Here is a 20,550-nt window from a genome sequence, read left to right on the forward strand (position 1 = left end):
TAATAATCCGGTATTAAAGAATAATACAACATATTTCATAATAATAGTGCCATTTTTCACAATTTAATGGCTATATTACACATTTTTATGTTATTTATCAAAATGGTGTTTATTTCAGAATTTTATTTCCATTCATTGAATTATGGGTCTCTTTGGGTTCCACAATTACAAAGCAAAGCTAGTCTACAGACATCTGAAAGATTCTTCCAGACACAAAAGGACTACCAAAGACTGGTTTCAAAGACCTAAAGCAGGCCCAGAGCTTGTCTCAGGCTTGATTTAAGTCTGAAACCAACACATGGGGGAGATTTCCGACAGTTTTCAGAGAGTTCATTGTCACTCAGGGTTGGCAGACACATGACTTGGACTTTTATATAATCTGTGGCTCAATCAGAGCATCAGAATTTATTATTAATGCTCATCCAGACAACTTTTCCCACTTTGTCTGGAGAGCCCAGATCTGGATTAGCATCGACGAGAACACGGTTAGTGCTTTATCACTGTTTCATATTTGATCAGTCATGTTAGCCAAGTCGTGTGTTGCTGCCGCAGCCTGAGTGCTGGTTTGATGTCTATTGTCTTACCTCTACCAGCTGGGTGATTGCAGTGAGCAGTGACGATGCAGAAAATGACGGTGGTGGGTGGGGGATGACACACAGACAGCACATCCACAGTGAACGGATGGAGGAGGGAAACGGGATGCAGGGATGAGGGGTTAGGTTAAAGGATGAGGGAGAGGAGACGAGGTTTAGGGTGAGTGGTTTAGGATGGATGGAGGATGGAGGAGGAGAAGGAGCAGTACATGAGTTGGTTGAAAGAGATGGAGGGTGGAGAAATAATACAATGAGTTTAATCAGAGCCATGCACACAGTACAAACTGTAAAACAGACAGCAGCCTGCATCATAGGTGATACAATGATGTCTCATGAGATGATGTGCAAAGAGAAAGTGAAATATTTATACAAAAAAAATATCTGAGAAAGAAAGAAGTCGTGATGTGATGTGAGAAAAGTCTAAATTATACATGTTAAAGCTACATCCTGTCTGAAGATACAGAGAAGCAAAATACAGCTCGATGTACTGTTTCTGTACTTTACAAAAACTCAAAAAAGTGTAAAAACACAGCTTTTCACTTTGCACAGAGAATCTTTGTTAAGTTTTAAGCAAAAAAGCAGACACAGATACAAACACTTACATGGAAATCATGCAGACTAACATCACTCTGTGTATCTTCAGCTACAAACACACCTGAGCCAAACAGCTTTCACAAATGACCCTTTTCAGTTACTGAAGACTAGGGATGTAACGATACATCACGAGACGGTTAAAAATCAATACAACACAAAAATAGCTTACTACAGAGAAACCTAAGGTCAAGGACTGGGTTGAAGTGGTGCAAAGAGTTTATACCATGGAAAAAATGACGAACTTGCTCAGGTTACAACTGGGAAAAATTGAAGGACTAATGCAAAAATAGAGTCCACAAAAAAGTTTTATAACATTAAGGTTGGTTTTCTTTCCTCTGGGTAACACAACAGAATTCAAATTGTAACTGTTACTCATTGTTATTCTATGTATCATTTTTAATATTGTAAGTGCTATTGTAATTAATGTCATTATTATCACGATTTAGGCAGTACTTTAGGAACTGTTTTTTATTTTATTTTATTTAAAAAAAAACTGTCAATGGATATACAGGTCCTTCTCAAAAAATTAGCATATTGTGATAAAATTCATTATTTTCTGTAATGTACTGATAAACATTAGACTTTCGTATATTTTAGATTCACTACACACAATTGAAGTAGTTCAAGCCTTTAATTGTTTTAATATTGATGATTTTGGCAAAAAAAGTAAAGAAAAAACAAAAATCCCTATCTCAAAATATTAGCATATCATGAAAAGGTACTCTAAACGAGCTATTAACCTAATCATCTGAAACAACGAATTAACCTCAAACACCAGCTAAAGATTCTTGAGGCTTTTAAAAACTCCCAGCCTGGTTCATTACTCAAAACCGCAATCATAGGTAAGACTGCCGACCTGACTGCTGTCCACAAGGACATCACTGACACCCTCAAGCAAGAGGGTAAGACACAGAAAGAAATTTCTGAGCGAATAGGCTGTTCCCAGAGTGCCGTATCAAGGCACCTCAGTGGGGAGTCTGTGGGAAGGAAAAGTGCAGCAGAAAACGCTGCACAACCAGAAGAGGTGACCAGACCCTGAGGAAGATTGTGGAGAAGGGCCGAGTCCAGACCTTGGAGGACCTGTGGGAGCGGTGGACTGAGTCTGGAGTAGAAGCATCCAGAGCCACCGTGCACAGGCGTGTGCAGGAAATGGGCTACAGGTGTCGCATTCCCCAGGTGTAGCCACCTTTGAGCCAGAAACAGCGGCAGAAGCGCCTGACCTGGGCTACAGAGAAGCAGCACTGGACTGTTGCCCAGTGGTCCAAAGGACTTTTTCGGATGAAAGCAAATTTTGCTCGTCATTCAGAAATCAAGGTGCCAGAGTCTGGAGGAAAGACTGGGGAGAAGGAAATGCCAAAATGCCTGAAGTCCAGTGTCAAGTCCCCACAGTCAGTGATGGTCTGGGGTGCCATGTCAATGCAGCGAGCTATCAGGAGATTTTGGAGCACTTCATGCTTCCATCTGCTGAAAAGCTTTATGGAGATGAAGATTTCATTTTTCAGCACGACCTGGCACCTGCTCACAGCGCCAAAACCACTGGTAAATGGTTTACTGACCATGGTATTACTGTGCTCAGCTGGCCTGCCAGCTCTCCTGATCTGAACCCCATAGAGAATCTGTGGGATATTGTGAAGAGGAAGTTGAGAGTCACCAGACCCAACACTGTGGATGAGCTTAAGGCTGCTATCGAAGCATCCTGGGCCTCCATAACACCTCAGCAGTGCCACGGGCTGATTGCCTCCATGCCACGCCACGTTGAAACAGTCATTTCTGCAAAAGGATTCCCGACCAAGTATTGAGTGCATAACTGAACATAATTATTTGAAGGTTGACTTTTTTTTAGTATTAAAAACACTTTTCTTTTATTGGTCGGATGTAATATGCTAATTTTTTGAGATAGGGATTTTTGGTTTTTCTTTACTTTTTTTGCCAAAATCACCAATATGAAAACAATAGAAGGCTTGAACTACTTCAGTTGTGTGTAATGAATCTAAAATATATGAAAGTTTTACGTTTATCAGTACATTATAGAAAATAATGAACTTTATCACAATATGCTAATTTTTTGAGAAGGACCTGTACATGTGTATATTAGTTTTCTTATTTATAATTCTTAAGTTTTTTTTATATATAATTTATCTATTTATTTTTATTTTCAAGTTATTACTACTATTTTACTTTTTTTTTATTATTTCTCCACTTATTTTTTTTTGTACACATTATTTTTCCCCTGGGCCCTATTTAAAATCTATTTCATTTGTTTACCAAAAGGATATTTAGCTGAAAGTCTAGACTCTAGAGGAACCACATGACACACCCCTAAAGTGACAGAGGAAAAAAAATATATATATTATTTTTACTTTTTTTTTGAAGGAATTCTGTTTTATTTTATTTATTTTTTTATTTTTTATTTTTGTATCTAAACCATGTTTTGACTGCTAAAAATGAACAGCTAGAAGAAGACAGAGGGGGGGGGGAGAAAAATTTGTATCTAAGATGTATTGAATAAGTGATATAATGATGGAGTATTTCAATAAAAAGAGAATTAAAAAGAAAAAGATACAAATGTGTGAACATTCAAATCATCTGAGATGAAAAATTAATCATGATGCCCTTTATAAACAGCACAGAGCTGTTTTTCCTTAAAAAGAAGAACGTTTAAATCTTTAACTAGGAACACATGCAAACTTGAGATTGTTTAATTGAAGATATTTTGTTTGTTTGTATTATTCATTTAGTTATTTCAGGGCTTCTGCTTTGTGTAAATGATTGTAGCGCCAAACGTCAAAATAAAAGCTGCCATGGCTTCAGAATTATGATCTTCTTTGTTCAGATGTTTCAAATGTGATCCCTCATTCTTTAAAAATTAAGAGCTCAGGCTTTCAGCCTGTTAGCGTTCATTATGTGCCTCTGAGCAGGGACGTGTCTAGACTTTCAGAGCGGGGTGGCACAATGAGAGTTATAGGGGTGGCCGAGGTGTACCTTTAAACAACTTATCACCATTTATCCTCTTTTAATTTACTCTTTACTTTCACAAATAAAAGTGGCTGTGACTATATAAATATTAAATTCCACTGTATAGTTTTAGTGCAGAAATATATTTTACAGTGGCATTAGATAAGGCTAAATTATGTTTTCTTAAATAGATGATTTTTTTTAAAGTTTTAAGCTGTGATTTTTGTTTCTGTTAAAAAATCAATAGAAAAATGCATCATTAACCCATCGTATCGTGAGTTGGGTGTATCGTTACATCCCTACTGAAGACTAAAACTAGAAGTGTGTCGTCATCAAATCAAGTCCATACTTCAATAAAAGCTTTCAAACAACTCCAGTAGAAGCCAGCAGACTTTTTGCACTTTTACAAAAACAGGCATTAAACAGTTTATCCTCTGTGACGTACCTGTGAAGACTGAGAAACAGCCTCATCCAGTGCCGCTGCACGACCTTTGACCCCCTCCTTGATGGCCAGGTAGCGTCTCTCAGCCTCGGTGTAGCGCTGTGTCACCGACGCCCCCTCCTGGAAGCTGAGCTCAGCCAGCTGGGGTCCGATCTTCAGCAGCTTGTCAATGTGGGGCTTGTGCTCTGCGATGGACTCCCTGAGCAGCTGGAGAAGGAGAGGAGAGTCAGAACGTGGAGGAAATACACATTAAAGAGAGAAATATTAAGCCTGCTCTTACCCTCATCTGGTCCTGCTGCAGTCGGAGAGCGTCTGTGTCGATAGCTGGAGGTGGCAGCTGGGTGATGAGTGTCTCTGTCTCACCTAACCATGGGTCCAATTCTTCGTAGGTCTCCCAGAATCGAGCAACCAAAACCTGAGCCTGCTCCAGGGCTGCGAAGCGTTCACTGTGGCTCTGACTCACCGCATCATAACGAGAGTTCAGGGAATCTGTCTTCACCTGGAGAGGAGACAAACGTGTTAATTTAACTCCACATGCTCAGCGTCCTCTTCAATCTCTCCTCCTCCATCAGTGACTTACGATCAGAGCGTCTTTCTGGGCATCGCTGCAGGTTTCCAGGATGTCGTCTCTGGTGCTGAGGAGCTGATCCACGGTATCTTTGTGGCGAATGATGTCGATGTTGAAGGCTCTCTGAACCTGAAGCTGAGCCACCGTTACATCTGGTTCCAGACTCAGGGGCCCGAGAGACGCCAGCTTACGCTCCGTCTCTCCAACCCAGGCTAGCTCAGCATCCACTGCCTCCTCGTACTGAGAGGAAGAGGAGTCAGTCAGGTTAGCCTCTTACATCAAAGCAGACACACATAAAGGAAGTAAGTGAAGATAAACAGCTTAATGATCAGGTTAGACAGCTTGCAGTACCTGTTGTGACCTCTGGATGGCAGCTTGTACTAGATGCACCCTCTGAGTGATGGTTTCATCGGCCTGACGGTAGCGCTGGTTGGCGTCAGCAACGAGGCGGTCGAGACCCTCACGAGCTCTCCACGGAACCAGATCCAGCAAGGCGCTGCCGACCTCGTTCACCGTGTCCAACACCAGCCGCTTCTCTGCCGACACTTTCTTCAGCTCCTGAGAAATAAGAGAAGAAGAAACTCTACAGTAAACCTAAAAGCTGTGAAATCCAGTGTCTCACATTTGGTTGCCTTGGTTTTTATGAGCACAAGTTGTGCCAGAGACAGCAAAATAAAGGGTAAAAGCTGGTAATGTCATCGTAGATAATAAAAATGGATTGAAAAAAATAAATTAAATGGTAATAACTTTTAAAAAGCTTTTACAAAGTTCAAAGAAATCAATGTTTCTATAGTAACTCAGCTCAGCTGGTGAGTTTTGAACGGAGGAGCAGAAAATGTCATCACAGACAGGAGCTGTCTCGAAATTAAATGTTCTTTTCAAACTTTAACAAAACGGGAACATCATCTTCTTAAAGTGTTTTTTTACTCTCTTATAAACTCAACAACTCATGTTCTCTAGAAGTCGTGTCAGAAATAATCAGTCACTTGCACCAAATGTATGCAGAAAGCAACAATAAAACCATCACACTCCAACTTTCTCCAAGGATTCAAATGTTTCTGTGACATTTCAGAGATAAGTGTTCACAGAGCCTCGTAGCATCCTGACTAACACTGACCTTCTGTCGTTCCTGGTAAGCAGGTGTGGCGTCAGGCTCTGTGTTGTTGAGCTCCGCCTCCACGCCATCCAGCCATTGGTTGAGGTCGTCGTGGGCGCTGGCGAATCGTGTGGCCAGCTGCAGGGCCTGCTCCAAAGTACGGAGGGCCTTGCTGCTGCCGGCCGTCATCTCTGCGTAGCGAGACTTGATGCCGTCCAGCTTCTCCTGGATCAGGAGAACTTCCTCGCCTGTGGGAGGAAACAAACGACTCAATCAGGATCCAACATGCACCATGTGTGTGTTTGTGTAAAAAGAGGCTATTCTTAATTTTTCAACTTTCTGAATTTATCTACTCCTAAGCCAACTAAATAAACACAACACTAAGTCAGCATCCTTCAAACTTTCATATCCTATTTCTCAGTCTTAGCTTTATGTTATCTCTTAAATTTCATTGTTCCAGCGCGCTCTGTGAAATCTCAACGTCCCCTCACTTTGGCAGTCCTGCATTCCTCTCATGACTACAGTGTTTGTCTTAAAGAGTAAACTAAAAGGCGTAGACTGACATTCGACTCGCTAACAGCGTTAGCAGTCAGCATGGCTAATATCCTGAGAACAGAGACACAAAACAGATGTCAGTGTTTGTTTTAGAGCCGGTGTAAAAATGTGTGGTTTGGATTTGAACTGATGCTGGAAAACGGTGTTTTGGTTTCTTTGGAGAGTGTGTCTCTGTGTATCTTACTGACTTTGGCTGCTTTTGCTTGTCATTGGTATTTGATTCTCAGTTTACAGGTTGTTAATACTTTAAAGGCAGTAAAAAGTTGTCAGTGTTTAAGTCCATGGCATGTTTCTTCACAGAGACGATGAAGTATATCTATTGCAGGAAGGCAACCTTTTCCATCCAGCCACTTTAAAATCCACTCGTGCCCAAAGTGCCAAGACCTACTTCTTTCATAAAATCATTGACAGTTGATAGGAAAGTCTCCTTGAATGGTTTCCTATGCTTAGCTATGCAGTGAGAAATGCAAAACTTCCTCCTGCTGCCTGGTTTTTAGCGGTACACAAAGTTTTGAATGTGTTACTTTTAGGGGTGAACCAATCACAATTTTCTGGCCGATCACGGATCTTTAAAAAGCCTGGCCTGCCGATACCAATTTGGGCTGACAGCCTATACCTTCAATGTCCCGATCTTATTTTATTGAAAATCATTGAACAATACCTGTGGAACAATCAAATCTTTGTATTTTAACTTAAACACTCAATAAAGCGTCCTTAGCTTTAGGTTTCAGAGCAAAAGGCAAAAATGGCTGGCTGTCAGAGGATGGGCCGATCATAGAACCTCCAAAATTGAGGAAATCGGCACCAATCGATGGGTCAACTGATCGATCGGTGCATGTCTAGTTACTTTGTGTCGCATACTTTGCCAACACTGTTTTCGGGTTTGGTCTCAAAAAAACACTGCCCACTTTCGCCTCGTTCCCACCAAGCAGACTGGTTCGGTTCGTCTTAGTACGGCGCACATTTTGTGGCGTTTTCACTGACTTATCCAGGGACAGATCCCCAAATAACCGAGACGAGCCGTCCCACTTTTTGGGACCCTTCTGTATAGGTGCCAGACTGAACCAATCCGCTCTCAGAAGGTGGAGCTACAACACTACAGACCGTTGATTGGTCAAAAGAATCGACACTTACTCTGACAGTGGCTGCATTTCTCCTGGCGGCACACAGTCTTCTCTGAAACAAAGCTTGATTGTTCTTTGTATCAAAGAGCTACATGCCAATCACAGAGAGGACGAAATGCTGCATGTCTTCATCTATGCTCTTTGTTTACTGTGTCGCATTCTTCTTCTTCGTTGGATTTATTAGTGGGGTAAACTGTGTCGTGCTGCTACGGCTTCACGCTATTGTTTAACAGCTGCAGCTTCCGGCATCCAGCTTACACACCGACGACCACGAGAGGGCACAGTTTGCTGTGGAAATGCAAACAGGATCAGGCTTAACTGAACCAAACCGTACTGAACAGAACCGGACTGCTTGGTGGAAACGCAGCTTTATTGTCCTATATAGCAAAGGGTGCATATCCCTCGATCTTTGGCCATCTCTGGCAATCAATCCATACTCCTTTGTCCAGTTATGTTCGAAAGAATGACTAGAACATGGTTTGTTTGCCTTGATAACACCGCTTAATGGATGTGATTACAAGCTAGCAGACTGAACTCCCAAGAGATTTGTAGTGACGCACTTAGAAGACACATCTGTGCACTTGAAACGTCATGGGCTGCCTATCCTGGACTACAGTATCATGTAGTTTTTCTTCTATTCTTTAAACCCAATGGATGCTAAAATGATGACGCTTTAGAAACATGACAGTACAGATCCTCTGATATGAGTTTGATATTACCTGTGGTCTGTTTGAGTAAAGCTTGTCCGTTCTTGATGGCCTGGTCCACCGTCTTCTTCCTGCTGACAATCTCTTCATTCAGAGACTAAAGGAAAGAGAAAGTGATTTAACCTCCAACAAATGTTTTTCCCTTTGGATATAAGGATAACTGTGCAATCTAAGCATTTACTGATTGAAAGTATAATATTATCACTGTTCAACCTGCACCCTGCAGCTCCTAAGCTCACAGTTATGTCACTACTTTGTCACTCAGTGTGTTCATGAAGTCGTACCAGTGTGTGTTTGTGCTGCTCGGCCAGTATCTGAGGCTGGTAGCTCTGGACGGAGACCTGACCCAGCCTCTGAGCCACCTCAGCCAGCCAGTTCAGCACCTCCACCTCCTCCTCCCCAAACAGCTGAGCGTTAGCCAGCGCCTGCTCCAGCAGACCAGCCCGCCTGCTGCACCAGTCGGCCAGCTCCGAGTGACTGGACCTCACCGCCCCCACCCGCTCGCTTAACCAATCACGGTCAGCTCTGCAGCTGAGCGGGGTCAGCGATTGGCTGAGGGACTCGAGGTGGTCGACCTCGGCTTCACGTGAGGAGACTTCCTCTTGGAGCGCCTGGGAGAATTGTGTGTGTGTGTGTGTGTGTGTGTGCGCAGATGTTTGTGTGTGGAAAAGAACAGCAAAACAACAAAAAAGAGGATGAAAACTCAAAGAATGAACATGCAAATGACAAATCATAGACAAATCAGAAAATCATAAACATCAATGAATGAATGAGTGAGGACAATAAACTGAAGAGAACTCAAAAGTGAAACAAAATTCAAACTTAAAAAGACTTAAAGAAATACGTGTATGTTTTTAAATGATTGTGTTGTGTATATTCCAGCATGTTTTTAAACTCTGTGTGTTTACTGTTATGATTTTTTCTTGATGTTTTTAGTTCAAACAACTGCTGCAAACTCAGAAACTAGCAATATCTTAAGATCTGAAGAAGGAAAGCAAGTTTTTTGTTGTCATATTTGTGAATCTTTTCAAAGAAGGATAAGGTTTTCCTGATCAAAAGGAACTAATAACCAACGTAAGACTCGACCTCAGAGCCTCCCCTGACTGGAGGAGCTCTATGACGAACCGTACCTTGTGCTTGGTGATCTGCTGGGTGATCTTCGCTGTCTGAGTCCCCATGGGCTCTGCAGAGCTCAGGCGCCTCTCGGTGGCACTCAGCCACTCTCCGAGCGGCTCCAGAGCTTCATGGAACTGAAGAGCCAAAACCTGCAGCTCCTCCAACTGCCTTTGCCTGAGGGCGGAAGACAAGGATGAGTCGTGTGTATAAACGATGAGTAGGAGGCGTAGGAGGAGGAGGAGGAGGGGGTGGAGAGCCTTTATTGGTATTTTATTGCTTTCACTGATTTGTTTTGTAACGTTTCATTCCTCAGCTTGGATGTGATTTTCTGTCTTACAGCTGTCGCCTTTAAAAAAATATATTTCATCAAATCTTCAAGAAATTAAATTTCAAACACATTCTCAAACCAGATAAAATCTGTTTCTGTAATATTTGTTTTTGGTTGGAGTTTTTCCTCTGAGTGTGTTTCAGTTAAAGCATCTCAAAGAGCTTTCTTTTATTAAGAAAACAATCTTGTGTGTATGAGGTGTTTTTTTTTTTTTTTGCAGCTTAAATACAGGTTGCAAAAAGGGACAAAACACCAGTAAAAAACAAGCATACTTATTTCTGACTCAATGTATTAATTCATTGATATAGTACAATGTAACTCAGTTTGAATCACGTCTCTTCAATGTTCTTGGTTTGTGTGTTTCTATATTTTCTTCTTGAAACCATCAACTTCTCTGGGGAACAGCAGAATTGTTGTAATTACATGTAAACCACAGAAGCCAGAAGTAATACCACTATTCTCTTTTTTAAGTACAGTGATTCCTGACAGAAACACACGAAGATAAAACAGAAAACAACCACAAAATAACACGCTGTCAAGTATCGCCACTTCATACTTCCCCAAACCACTTTCCCAGTAAGACAAATCTGTGGCTGTTTGCAGACTGTGAGTGAGCTAGTGCTTCACTTTGTTTGGGTTCCCCTGGACAGAACGAATGATTTGATGGAGAATTGTTGAAAAGTTTGAGTACTTAGAAGTGTCAGGATGACCATGAGAGAGCAGCTACTATTTTTCTCTCAGGAAAGTTGATCTGATTGTCTGATGGCACAGCGTACATCAAGCACAGGACACGTACCTGGCGCCGGCTTTGTCCAGCAGGTCGGTCCATCTCTCAGCCAGACTCTGGAGCTGGGTCTGAATCTTCTCCTTGTCTTGAGTGTCCGCTGTGGCTGCGATCCTCGCTCCCTCAGCACGAATCATCTCCACTGTCGGTCGGCGGTCGTCTAACAACCTCTGGAGCAGCTGGAGGAGGAGAGAAGCAGTAATCAGAACTCATTATCGCTAAGATGGTTCTTCTTACAGCAGGGGAGTGATTAGGCTCTGTCACGGCCAGTTATTCAACGCTGTGAGAGGAGGGTGCTAGGGAGCAGAGAAACAGGTCTACTACTTTCCCTTCTTTCTTTTTACTTTCACTATTAAAAATCAAAACCTGTGACACCTTGATCCATCTCTTCAAAGCAAACAGCAGTAATGACAGTAAGTATATCTTGTTTGGAATTCACAAATTACACATGTTCACGACATCTTGGAGTGATATAGAGGTCAAATCTCAGTTTGGTAACTGAAAATATTTGGCTTTAGGAGGTAAAGGGAATCTAAACTTCCAGCACCCCAATGGATGAAACTCTAGCTATAATCCTATCTACCATTCTTTTAACTGAATGTACAATTAATGGACGTAGACTCCCCAACGTCACCTGTCTGTTTCTGTAACAGGTTTTTGAAGCATATTGGCTATTGTGGACATATTGGAAGTGTCGGGGGCTTTAAGTACAGCCATATGTTACCCGCCAGTCACGTGAGCTGAGCTGTGCCTCTGGTTGGACAACTTCACAATCTAAATATCCTCTAAACTGCTAAGTTAGAAAAAAATTCATCCCCCTACAGTGTGTGCTGGTGTGTGCAGCGATTCAGACAAGAGATGTTTTGAACCAGGCTGTAAATAGGTTAATTTTTTTGGATAGGTGTGAATGTGACCTCTGTTACTTCTGGAGCCAGCCTCTAGTGGACCCTCTTGAAACAGCAGATTTTAGCACTTACACATTGTCTCATATACTTAGACCGGAGGTTGCCGCTTGGAAATGATGTAGAGTAATTTATTCTAGTAAATGATAGAGATGAATCGATTTTTTAAAAATATTCTTGGGATGCACAATATTGGATTTTTGCCGATATCCGAAACCCCTTATGGCCGATACCGATACCGATAATCACAAGTTTGTTTGTTCTTTTCTCTGTAAAGAAAGCTAAGTCTATCCTGTACTGGCATTTATATGTTACTCTTATTGTGAGAGTTTTATTTGTTTAAGAAACACACATAAAACAAGACAAAAAAAATATTTGATTTTACCATAAATAAGAAATGTATTATTTTTTCAAACTCAAGACATTCAGAATTGAAATACAGAAAAATAATTTCTTTAGATCACATGAACTTTACATGTACAATGCATTTTTAAACATAACCAAGTTGCATTTGATTATTTTGGAGCTACTGTAACAACCTGGTGACAGACACAGAGCTCTGCAGTGCAAATAAATGAAGTGCTACATTTTATTTAAGGAGCTTATTTTTCAGATGGAAAATGATACTTATCGGCTGTGCCTATCTGCAGAAATTTTCATATCTCCCGATACCGATAAACGTGTTTTTAAGCTTTTATCAGCCGATACCGATATTGTGCCGATAATAACGTGCATTCCTAAAATATTCTAATGTTTTTTTGATGATAAAAAAATCAGTACATATAGTACATATTACAATTATCTCGGCTTGAAAATGTATTTTTTTAAGTGTTTTTGCCCACCACTGGATGTAATGTGGTATACCCGCCAAGCCACATTCACAGGGCATCTAAAAGCTGTTCCTTTTTTGTTGGTGAAAGACAAAAACATTCCATAATAAAATAAAAACATCCCAAATAACGTGAGAAAGCATAATTTCTAAATGCACAGTAAACAGGTGTGGCACTGTGGGCATCAGAAGTGGAGAAACACGCAGAGACGTTTCAATTCAAATGGATTTAGGAAGTCGACTTAGGCCTTGCACACTCATAGCCAAGTATGTTCAAAAATGAAAATATTTCTATCTACACGCACCAGACAAATCCACTGATCAGTGCAACTCTGAGCATGTCAAATCCATATGAGGCTGTTTATCCAGACATAAAGCCCTTGTCATTCGATCAGAATAAACCCACGTCATTCAGTTGAAATGTTTGAGAACCAAAAACTCCAATTCCTGGCGTCTAAAAGAAACCATGAAACCAGAGTTTTACTAAATCTTCACTTTAGCTGGAGTTTTCGGAAAACGTCATTTTTAGTGACATAAAACTGTGGTTTTGTGTTGACCAGAGGCCTGAACGTATATTTAAAGAGGCAACACAACTAAGTGTAGTCTGTTTCATGACAAGCTAAATTTCTCACAGCAGCTTTAAGTTACAGAAACATTGCTTTGTTTTTTATTCATTTCAAGGAAAAGCATCATAAAGAGCCAACAAGTCATTGGCTTCTGAAGAATTCAACCAAAATTTAATTTCCGCTGATAATTTGAAAATATTTCTGAAATGTAGTTGCTCCATTTTTGGTAATAAGCAACAAACTGTGCTAAGAGTCCTTCTGGTTTGAAGTTTAACGCGCAGCCTCCCTGAGCGAGCTTCCTTCCTGCTCGGCCTCTTTGTCCTCTTTGAACAGCTCAGTTCAGAGCCGGGAACGCACTCTTCTCCTGTCTCCCTTCTCTCTTATCCAAAACGGTGACACCACTCTCCGTCACGGATGTAAACACGTGTGATTGATAGCTGGTCGAGACTGCAGCGCTCTTATGTGCACAAACACAGGAAGTGTGTGTTGTATAAACAGGGAAAATTGTGTGTGTGTGTGTGTGTGCAAGCGTGTTTCTGAAAACAATACAAGTTCACTTTTCATGTGTGTCTGCGTTTGTTTTCATGCCAGTCTGACTGGCAGACTGTCAACTGGGGCTGTTTGGATGCCAGGCAGACGGATCATTGACTGTGTGTTTGTGTGTGTGTTTGTGTGTGTGTGTGTGCTTGTCATTCAAATATCTATTGTTGTGTTTGAAGGACATTGAGGACATCTATGTATTGATAATTTCTCAACTCAACCTGCCTCACACACACACACATACACACACCAAAAAACGATTACTAAGATAATGTAGAAAAACAGTACTGAAGACTCAGTCCTCAGTAATTCACAGACAGAAGCTCGCAGGGCACTTCAAAGAAAGGAGCGGAGGCTGTGGGGGCAGTAGCTGAGAGCTCAGACATCTGCGCTTGATGATCGCCGCTTCAGATCCCACAAATGGAAAATCTGAGCAAACACTCTGAATGAGAAACACTTCTCATCAAAATCTGCCCCTGCTGAACTTCAGACAGGCTCTTCAGCTGCTCCAGCTCAAACATCTCTCAGCTCTTCTCTGACACTTTCTGTTAAAACACACACACTTCTCCTTCCCTCTGTTCTTAAATGTGAGAGGAGGTTTTTTTCATCTCTTACCTTTTGTTCTTGAATCTGGGCCTTGACCACACGGTACTCCGCAGACGGAGGCTTCTGATTGGCCACCAGCTCCTCTGTGTCGTTCAGCCAGCTTAGCAGGGGCTCCAGAGCATCCTGGAATTTCCCACAATGCAACAGGGCCTCCTGGAGTTGGGCGATCCTCTCGGCCACCTGAGGTAAAGAAATGGTTGAGATTTTTAAATTGTGCACATGATTTTTAAAGTCATACGTTCACAGCAGATGGACACAGTGTTAAGCTCCTTGTCAACAACAGGAAGTAAACATTCATCTTCAGGGGTGGAAGTAATGAAATACAAATACTCAAGTTACTGTAATCAAGCAGATTTTTTGGTACTTGTACTTTCATGAGTATCCTTTTCAAGTGTGTAATTTAACCCATTCTTGAGTACGCCCACCATCTGAGTCAATATTCAAACCTTCCATCTGCATAGTGTAGCCAGTACGGCTGATTGAAAGCCACTAAGCACCAATAATGTAAGAAAAGGAAAACTCCGCCACCTCAAGCACACGTGTCTGGAGACAACATACCAATGCAACAGAGATAATAATAATCATAATACTTTAGTACCACTACTTATTTTGTAATTGAGCACGGTTATTGTTTTTTAGTACTCTTTCCTCCTCTGTCCATTACCACCATCAGAGCTAGGGGAGAAATTTAGTTCTGGGGGATAAGTTTACCCCCTGACAACAACTCTACCTACAGGATAGTAGTTTAGGTAGTTTAGTAGAATGTCTTAGGCTGTATTCAGACCAGAAAAGTCCTTTGGTCCACTTGTTTGGTCCAAACCAAAAGCGGACTTTATTTTTTTCCTTTGGTGCGGTTCGTATTCAGATTGTACTTTTTACAAGTGGACTATATTCTGTAAACACATCCACGTGTGTGACGATCAGTGCTCTCATTGGACAGCACTGACAAAAGGTGGCACACAGAATACAGACCCAGAAATGGAGGTAAACATGTGTGTTTGTGCTCTTATTAGAGCTGCAAAATCATTTTCAGTTTCAAGAGCAGCTCCTTCAAAGAAGGCTTAACAACACCGTTTCAAATTTTGGAACAGCGGAGACGAATGCGCGCAGCAAGGAGACGCTATGCTCTGTGTGTCCTGACCCAGAACATGCCAGCAACAGCGTGGCTAAACAGAAGACGGAGGATCAGGTATGAACCAAAGACGGTTAGGTTACGGTGGCTTTACAGGCCAAAAAGGCGCATGTATCCTGTAGTTAGTTCGGATGGACCTTGGTTTGTATTCAGACCTGCACCGGAGAACCACAAACCGCACCAGAGTTCGTTTGGAAGCGGACCAAGACCACCTCAAAAAGTGGATCTCGGTCCGGTTGTTTGGTCTGCACCAGGGTTCGTTTGTGTCTATTCACACCTGCATGAAAAGTCCGCACCAGCGTGGGAAACGAACTCTGGTCCGTTTAAAGTGGACCAAACAGTCCAGGTCTAAATACCACCTTAGATTGATACGAAACCCACTGTGTTTTTATATCTCACTCCCTCCATCCACATCAAGTTTCCACCCGGCTGTGATGGACTTGGTTTGATAACTACCAAACAATGGTCTTCTCTGAGCCTGACAGTGTGAATATGTCTCTGTCAGCGCTCTGTGTTCCAGTTTAACGAGTGACCCTGTAAACTGGAGACCTTCAGCTGAACGTGTCAGTGGATATCCAGCTGTCGAAACACAGAAGTTTTATATTTTTGTCTTAAGTTCCTCATCTGATAAGTTTTTATTGATGATTCAAAGACGTTTGGAAAGGATGCATCCCGCTGAAAGTCATCAACCAACGGACTTGTTCTTTGGCTGAAACACAGGTCGATCTTTGACGTCTTTACCTACTCTCTACTTTTTTGTATCTGCTCCTGTTTCTTCTTTTTGCATCTGAATCTCCACTTACAACCTGCTCGTGATCCATCTTGTGTTGTAATTTCTACCTCAGTCTTGAGATTTTGTTCAGGAGTGTGTGTGATAGACGTTTGGATATCCTGGAGTCTTACCCGCTTGTTGAGTGAGTTCCATCTCAGGTTGGTGCTCTCCAGGTCGTGCTCCAGCGCTTGGGTGTCGGTGTGTTTGGCGGCGCTCTGGATCAGACCCTGACCCACGGCGTTGACGTGCTGCAGCTTCGGCTGAATGCTGTCCACTTGTTCTCTCTCCACCGCCTGGAGAAGAAGGTGAGAAAAGGGTTGTGATTAATTGATTGATTCATAAATGAATGAAGGAAGTAAGGAGCGCACGTAGGCAGCCCAGTTTGAACTGTTTATTTGAAAGCAGAAGAAGTTGAGTCAGTCTTCGAAAATACACGCCACATTCAATCTGCGTGACGACAAACGGGAGCACACTTTACTACATTATGTATATTTAGAGGTGACTGTGTGTTCGCAGATGAAAGACAGTCTGAGAGGCGTGCTGAGATAAGAGAGGGGAGCTAGACGGGAGAAATGTGGGAGGAGGGAGGAGAAAAAGAGGAGGGGGAGAGAGGGGGATTATGGGGGATTAGCCAGTTAGACGAGTAAGGGGCTGGTTGGAAAAGGCTGAGTCGACAACACACATACACAGCCACACACACACACACATTTGGATGAGTGCACACAACCCTCACTTAATCACACACCCAAATTCACACACGTTCATAGAAAACACACCAGAACTTTGCCTGTCGAGGCACATTAATCACACACTCAGATACACACACGTCGCAGTGGAAGGCTGGAGCCATCTTGTGATGACAATAGAGGCAGCCACCCGACACTAAAGACTACCAGACTTGACTTCACCGGCCAAAAAAAAGGCGAGCAGCAGCCAATACAGCTCCTCTGTCACAGTGAATCTGTCCCTCTATTACTGTTTCCAAACACACACACATTTCTCTTACACACACACACACACTGTACGTACAGAAGCCGCTCTCAGAGCTCAGCACTGGATCCTGATTTAGTCAATGGGAACAAGCAATAAATAAAGTCAGACTCAATTTATTTCCAATCCAAAACAAACTTGAATTAATAATAGTCTGTGTAATCCCCTGCTTCGAAATTTTATGAATTTTAATAAGCTTTTGTATTCAGCACTCGTGTTTAACAAAATAATGTTAATCCAGAAGAGACTGGACAAATAACACTTGAAAAAGCTGCTTCTTGTTGACATTTTGTTGTTCAATTCCCTCAGACCCAACCTTATAAAATTCATTTCTGGTTGTGTTTGTTAACATTATATTTCAAAAATCCTTCAACCATCAGTTTTGGGTTTAATCGTTGGCTTTTTTCATGGAACAGTAAAAAGAAAAACAAACCAAAATGTAATGCAGTGAATGTCAAAATGAAAAACACGGCTCAGTTCCTGTAAGCTATCCTTCTTTCTCCAACAATTTGCCAAATCCACAAAACAAGCTTCACAGTTTCATGGTGTTCAGCAAATCCCCGAGCAGAGGGAAGACTGTAAACCACCACCACTGCAGACCACCGTTTCTGGGATGAAATCCCATCAAACGGGGGTTTCAGGCGGCAATTTGGGGGGAGTCGCCGTCGTGAAAACAGCGGAGAAGTCCAGACGTTTAGAGTTAAGCTCAGTGGTTTATAAGAGTGAGGCTGCCAAACCTGGATGGCCACACAAAGAGACAGACAAACAACCAGACACACACACACACACACACAGCAGATTTTGGTAAATCCCAGCCTGGGGTGACAATACAGAGGAGAGATGCAGTTAAAGTGAAGGTTTGGGTTTCAGTGAAATACCACGACGGTCTGGAAAACGCTGGAAAGACGTGGGTGTCCAACATCCAAAGAATAACAAAGAAGCCGACGCTGCTGCACCGCGCTAAACTGTTATTAATGATGCAACCAACTTCACAGGAGTTTAAAGCTGAGCCTGAGAAGAGTTTAAGATTAATACTGATACTTTAAGTCTCCTACAAAGCAAACCAGTCAGACAGAGGCTGGATTACTCAATTCTGTATAGATATCTCAAATGGTTTTAGCTGCAGCAAACTAAGCACAAAAAGCAAGGTAACTTGACTTTGGTAGATGGTTTTCTTTGCTGTAACAAAACTTTTTGGCTCTTTGACGGCTGTTTGGCATTGGAAGAGAAGATTTGGTAAATTTCATGGACACTCACACATACTCAACTCTGCAGCTCATCCAACAAGTAATGGCTCCATTAAAAATGAGATAAACAGGCTTTACGACGGTATGAGATTAAGGTGTTGTATTGGCAAGATCCTCGCGATACAATATCACAATATCGTGATAGATTACGATAGTATACACAGTTAACTATTTGATTGAAAACAACTTTTCTATTTTGCTGTGTTTGAAATAATGAAAGTCAGATGCAGTTTTTCATACACACACTTAACTTAAAAACATAAAGTGTTTCAAGTTTGTGACTTAAACTACTGTGACATTGAACTGATGTTGCAAAAAATTACTGGGTGAAAGACGTGAAACTGATAAATGTCACTTGGTGTAACCAATGTTACTCATAAAAAAAATCTAATATTGCGCAAAACATGACTATGATTATTATTGTATCAGTCTACTACACTGTAAAAATTAAACTTAAAATGATTTTAACTAACAGACCCGAGAATAGAGAGAAAACACTGATGTTTATAGCATCAAAACCCACATCATCAAGTTTAGGAATAAAAGTTTTTGAATAACTTTGAGATTATATTTATTATACAGTTAATGCAATATTCAGCTAGGGATGGGTACCTTTCACATTTGAAATGATACGGTACTGATGCCCGGTACCTGGCAATTGGTATCGATACACAACGGTACCAATTTTCAGTACTTTTTTGTGTTTATGTGGTAAAAAATATCAATCTGTTCAATAATAAAATGTAATTATTTTTCAATTTAACAAATGAATTCTTCAATATATATAACCTTATAATGCTGTGTTCATGTACAGCCCTTATGGTCACAAGGATGCATTCAGGTACCCAAACATGGTACCTTTTGACAGACTTCGGTCCGTACCTTTAAAAGTTCTTAATTCGGTACCCATCCCCATATACAGCGGAGCAGATCTTTGGCGCCATCTACTGCAGTGGAGGTCCAGAGGACATATTACACCTCCAACTCACCTAAAATATCTTTTGTTTTATTTTGTTTTCTTACAGAAATATCAATATTAAGAGTTCAAATGTCCATATTTTATCACAGGTCAAAGTATCACGATATGTTGCTGTATTGATATTCTTCACACCTTTAAAAAGATTTATCACTGAGAAGCTGTACAACAAAGAAAACATCTACCAAACACAAGTTTCTCTACTTTTGTGCTAAGTTTAGTCAAAAAATGAATATTTTAGGTTTTACTTGAAGGAACATGTTGATTCTAGCGCCCCCTTTGGATGATCTGGTTGTGTTTATCATGAATAAAGACTGCATTTCCTGTGATGAGCTAAGATGTAAAATTTTGGCTCTTGTTAAGGAAGAAAATTATTGGAAAACAGATCGTATTTTTAATACTTCTTTCGGTTTAAGAAAACTTTTCCGCAGGATGCTGAGTGATGAAGTAATGATTGGATTTATAGCTAGTAAAATTATTAACTGTATAGTAACCACAAGGAAAAAGCTAATCGATCAAATTTCCAGTCAATGGAAGTCCCGTTCATTACTCCTCAGGAATTAATCAGCTGTTTTTAGAAGCTCAAAAAGCTCAGGATTAAGTTTTATGAAGTGTGGAGTTAGACGTGAACAGATCTGCAGACGTTATATTGAGCTGGTCTGGAGATCTGCAGTGAGCCGTCGAGCTGGAACGTGTTTGTGAGACTCTGCAGTGGGTCATAATCAAAGGGTTTACAGGTTTCTGCTCATCTGGTTTAAATATGGCATCAAACTACAGCCTCTCTCTGCCAGGACTGTGTGTGTGTGTGAGAGAGAGTGTGTGTGAATATGTCCTTATCTTTGGGTTTGTGCATAATGAGCACAGGTATTAATCAATGTCTGTGAGTGTGATTGAATATTCTACAAGTACAAATCTGCTCATGATTATGTGAATGAGTGTGTGTGTGTGTTTGTAAGTGTGTGTGAGCCAGCGTCCGCGTCTCCTCTGGATGCAGCTGTGTTGTGGCGATGGGCGTCAGAGCAGCTTGGAACAGGAAGTCTGTCGAGCAGAACAACAATGACTGCAGCCATGACCTGCTCCACCCTACGCCTTATCCTGGAGTGTGTGTGTGTTTGTGTTTTTGTGTGT

General features: G+C 41.4%; 1 protein-coding gene across 1 annotated transcript in view; it reads right to left on the reverse strand.

Moving 5' to 3' along the window:
* The window catches only part of macf1a (microtubule actin crosslinking factor 1a), a 313,188-nt gene that overhangs the window by 27,762 nt on the left and 264,876 nt on the right, over positions 1-20,550 (reverse strand). Inside the window, exons 66-76 of the mRNA XM_074686117.1 lie at positions 16,341-16,502; positions 14,315-14,485; positions 10,875-11,041; positions 9,765-9,924; positions 8,919-9,245; positions 8,647-8,731; positions 6,270-6,496; positions 5,504-5,710; positions 5,165-5,392; positions 4,865-5,083; positions 4,588-4,791 (exon numbers count right to left, since the gene is read on the reverse strand). Coding sequence (XP_074542218.1) covers positions 4,588-4,791; positions 4,865-5,083; positions 5,165-5,392; positions 5,504-5,710; positions 6,270-6,496; positions 8,647-8,731; positions 8,919-9,245; positions 9,765-9,924; positions 10,875-11,041; positions 14,315-14,485; positions 16,341-16,502 — 2,157 coding nt within the window. The remainder of the gene's footprint in view (positions 1-4,587; positions 4,792-4,864; positions 5,084-5,164; positions 5,393-5,503; positions 5,711-6,269; positions 6,497-8,646; positions 8,732-8,918; positions 9,246-9,764; positions 9,925-10,874; positions 11,042-14,314; positions 14,486-16,340; positions 16,503-20,550) is intronic.

Source organism: Halichoeres trimaculatus, unplaced genomic scaffold, assembly GCF_033239565.1.
Source record: "Halichoeres trimaculatus isolate MK-OKI-2021-1 unplaced genomic scaffold, fHalTri1.1 fHalTri1_scaffold_14, whole genome shotgun sequence".
Taxonomy (NCBI): Eukaryota; Metazoa; Chordata; class Actinopteri; order Labriformes; family Labridae; genus Halichoeres; species Halichoeres trimaculatus.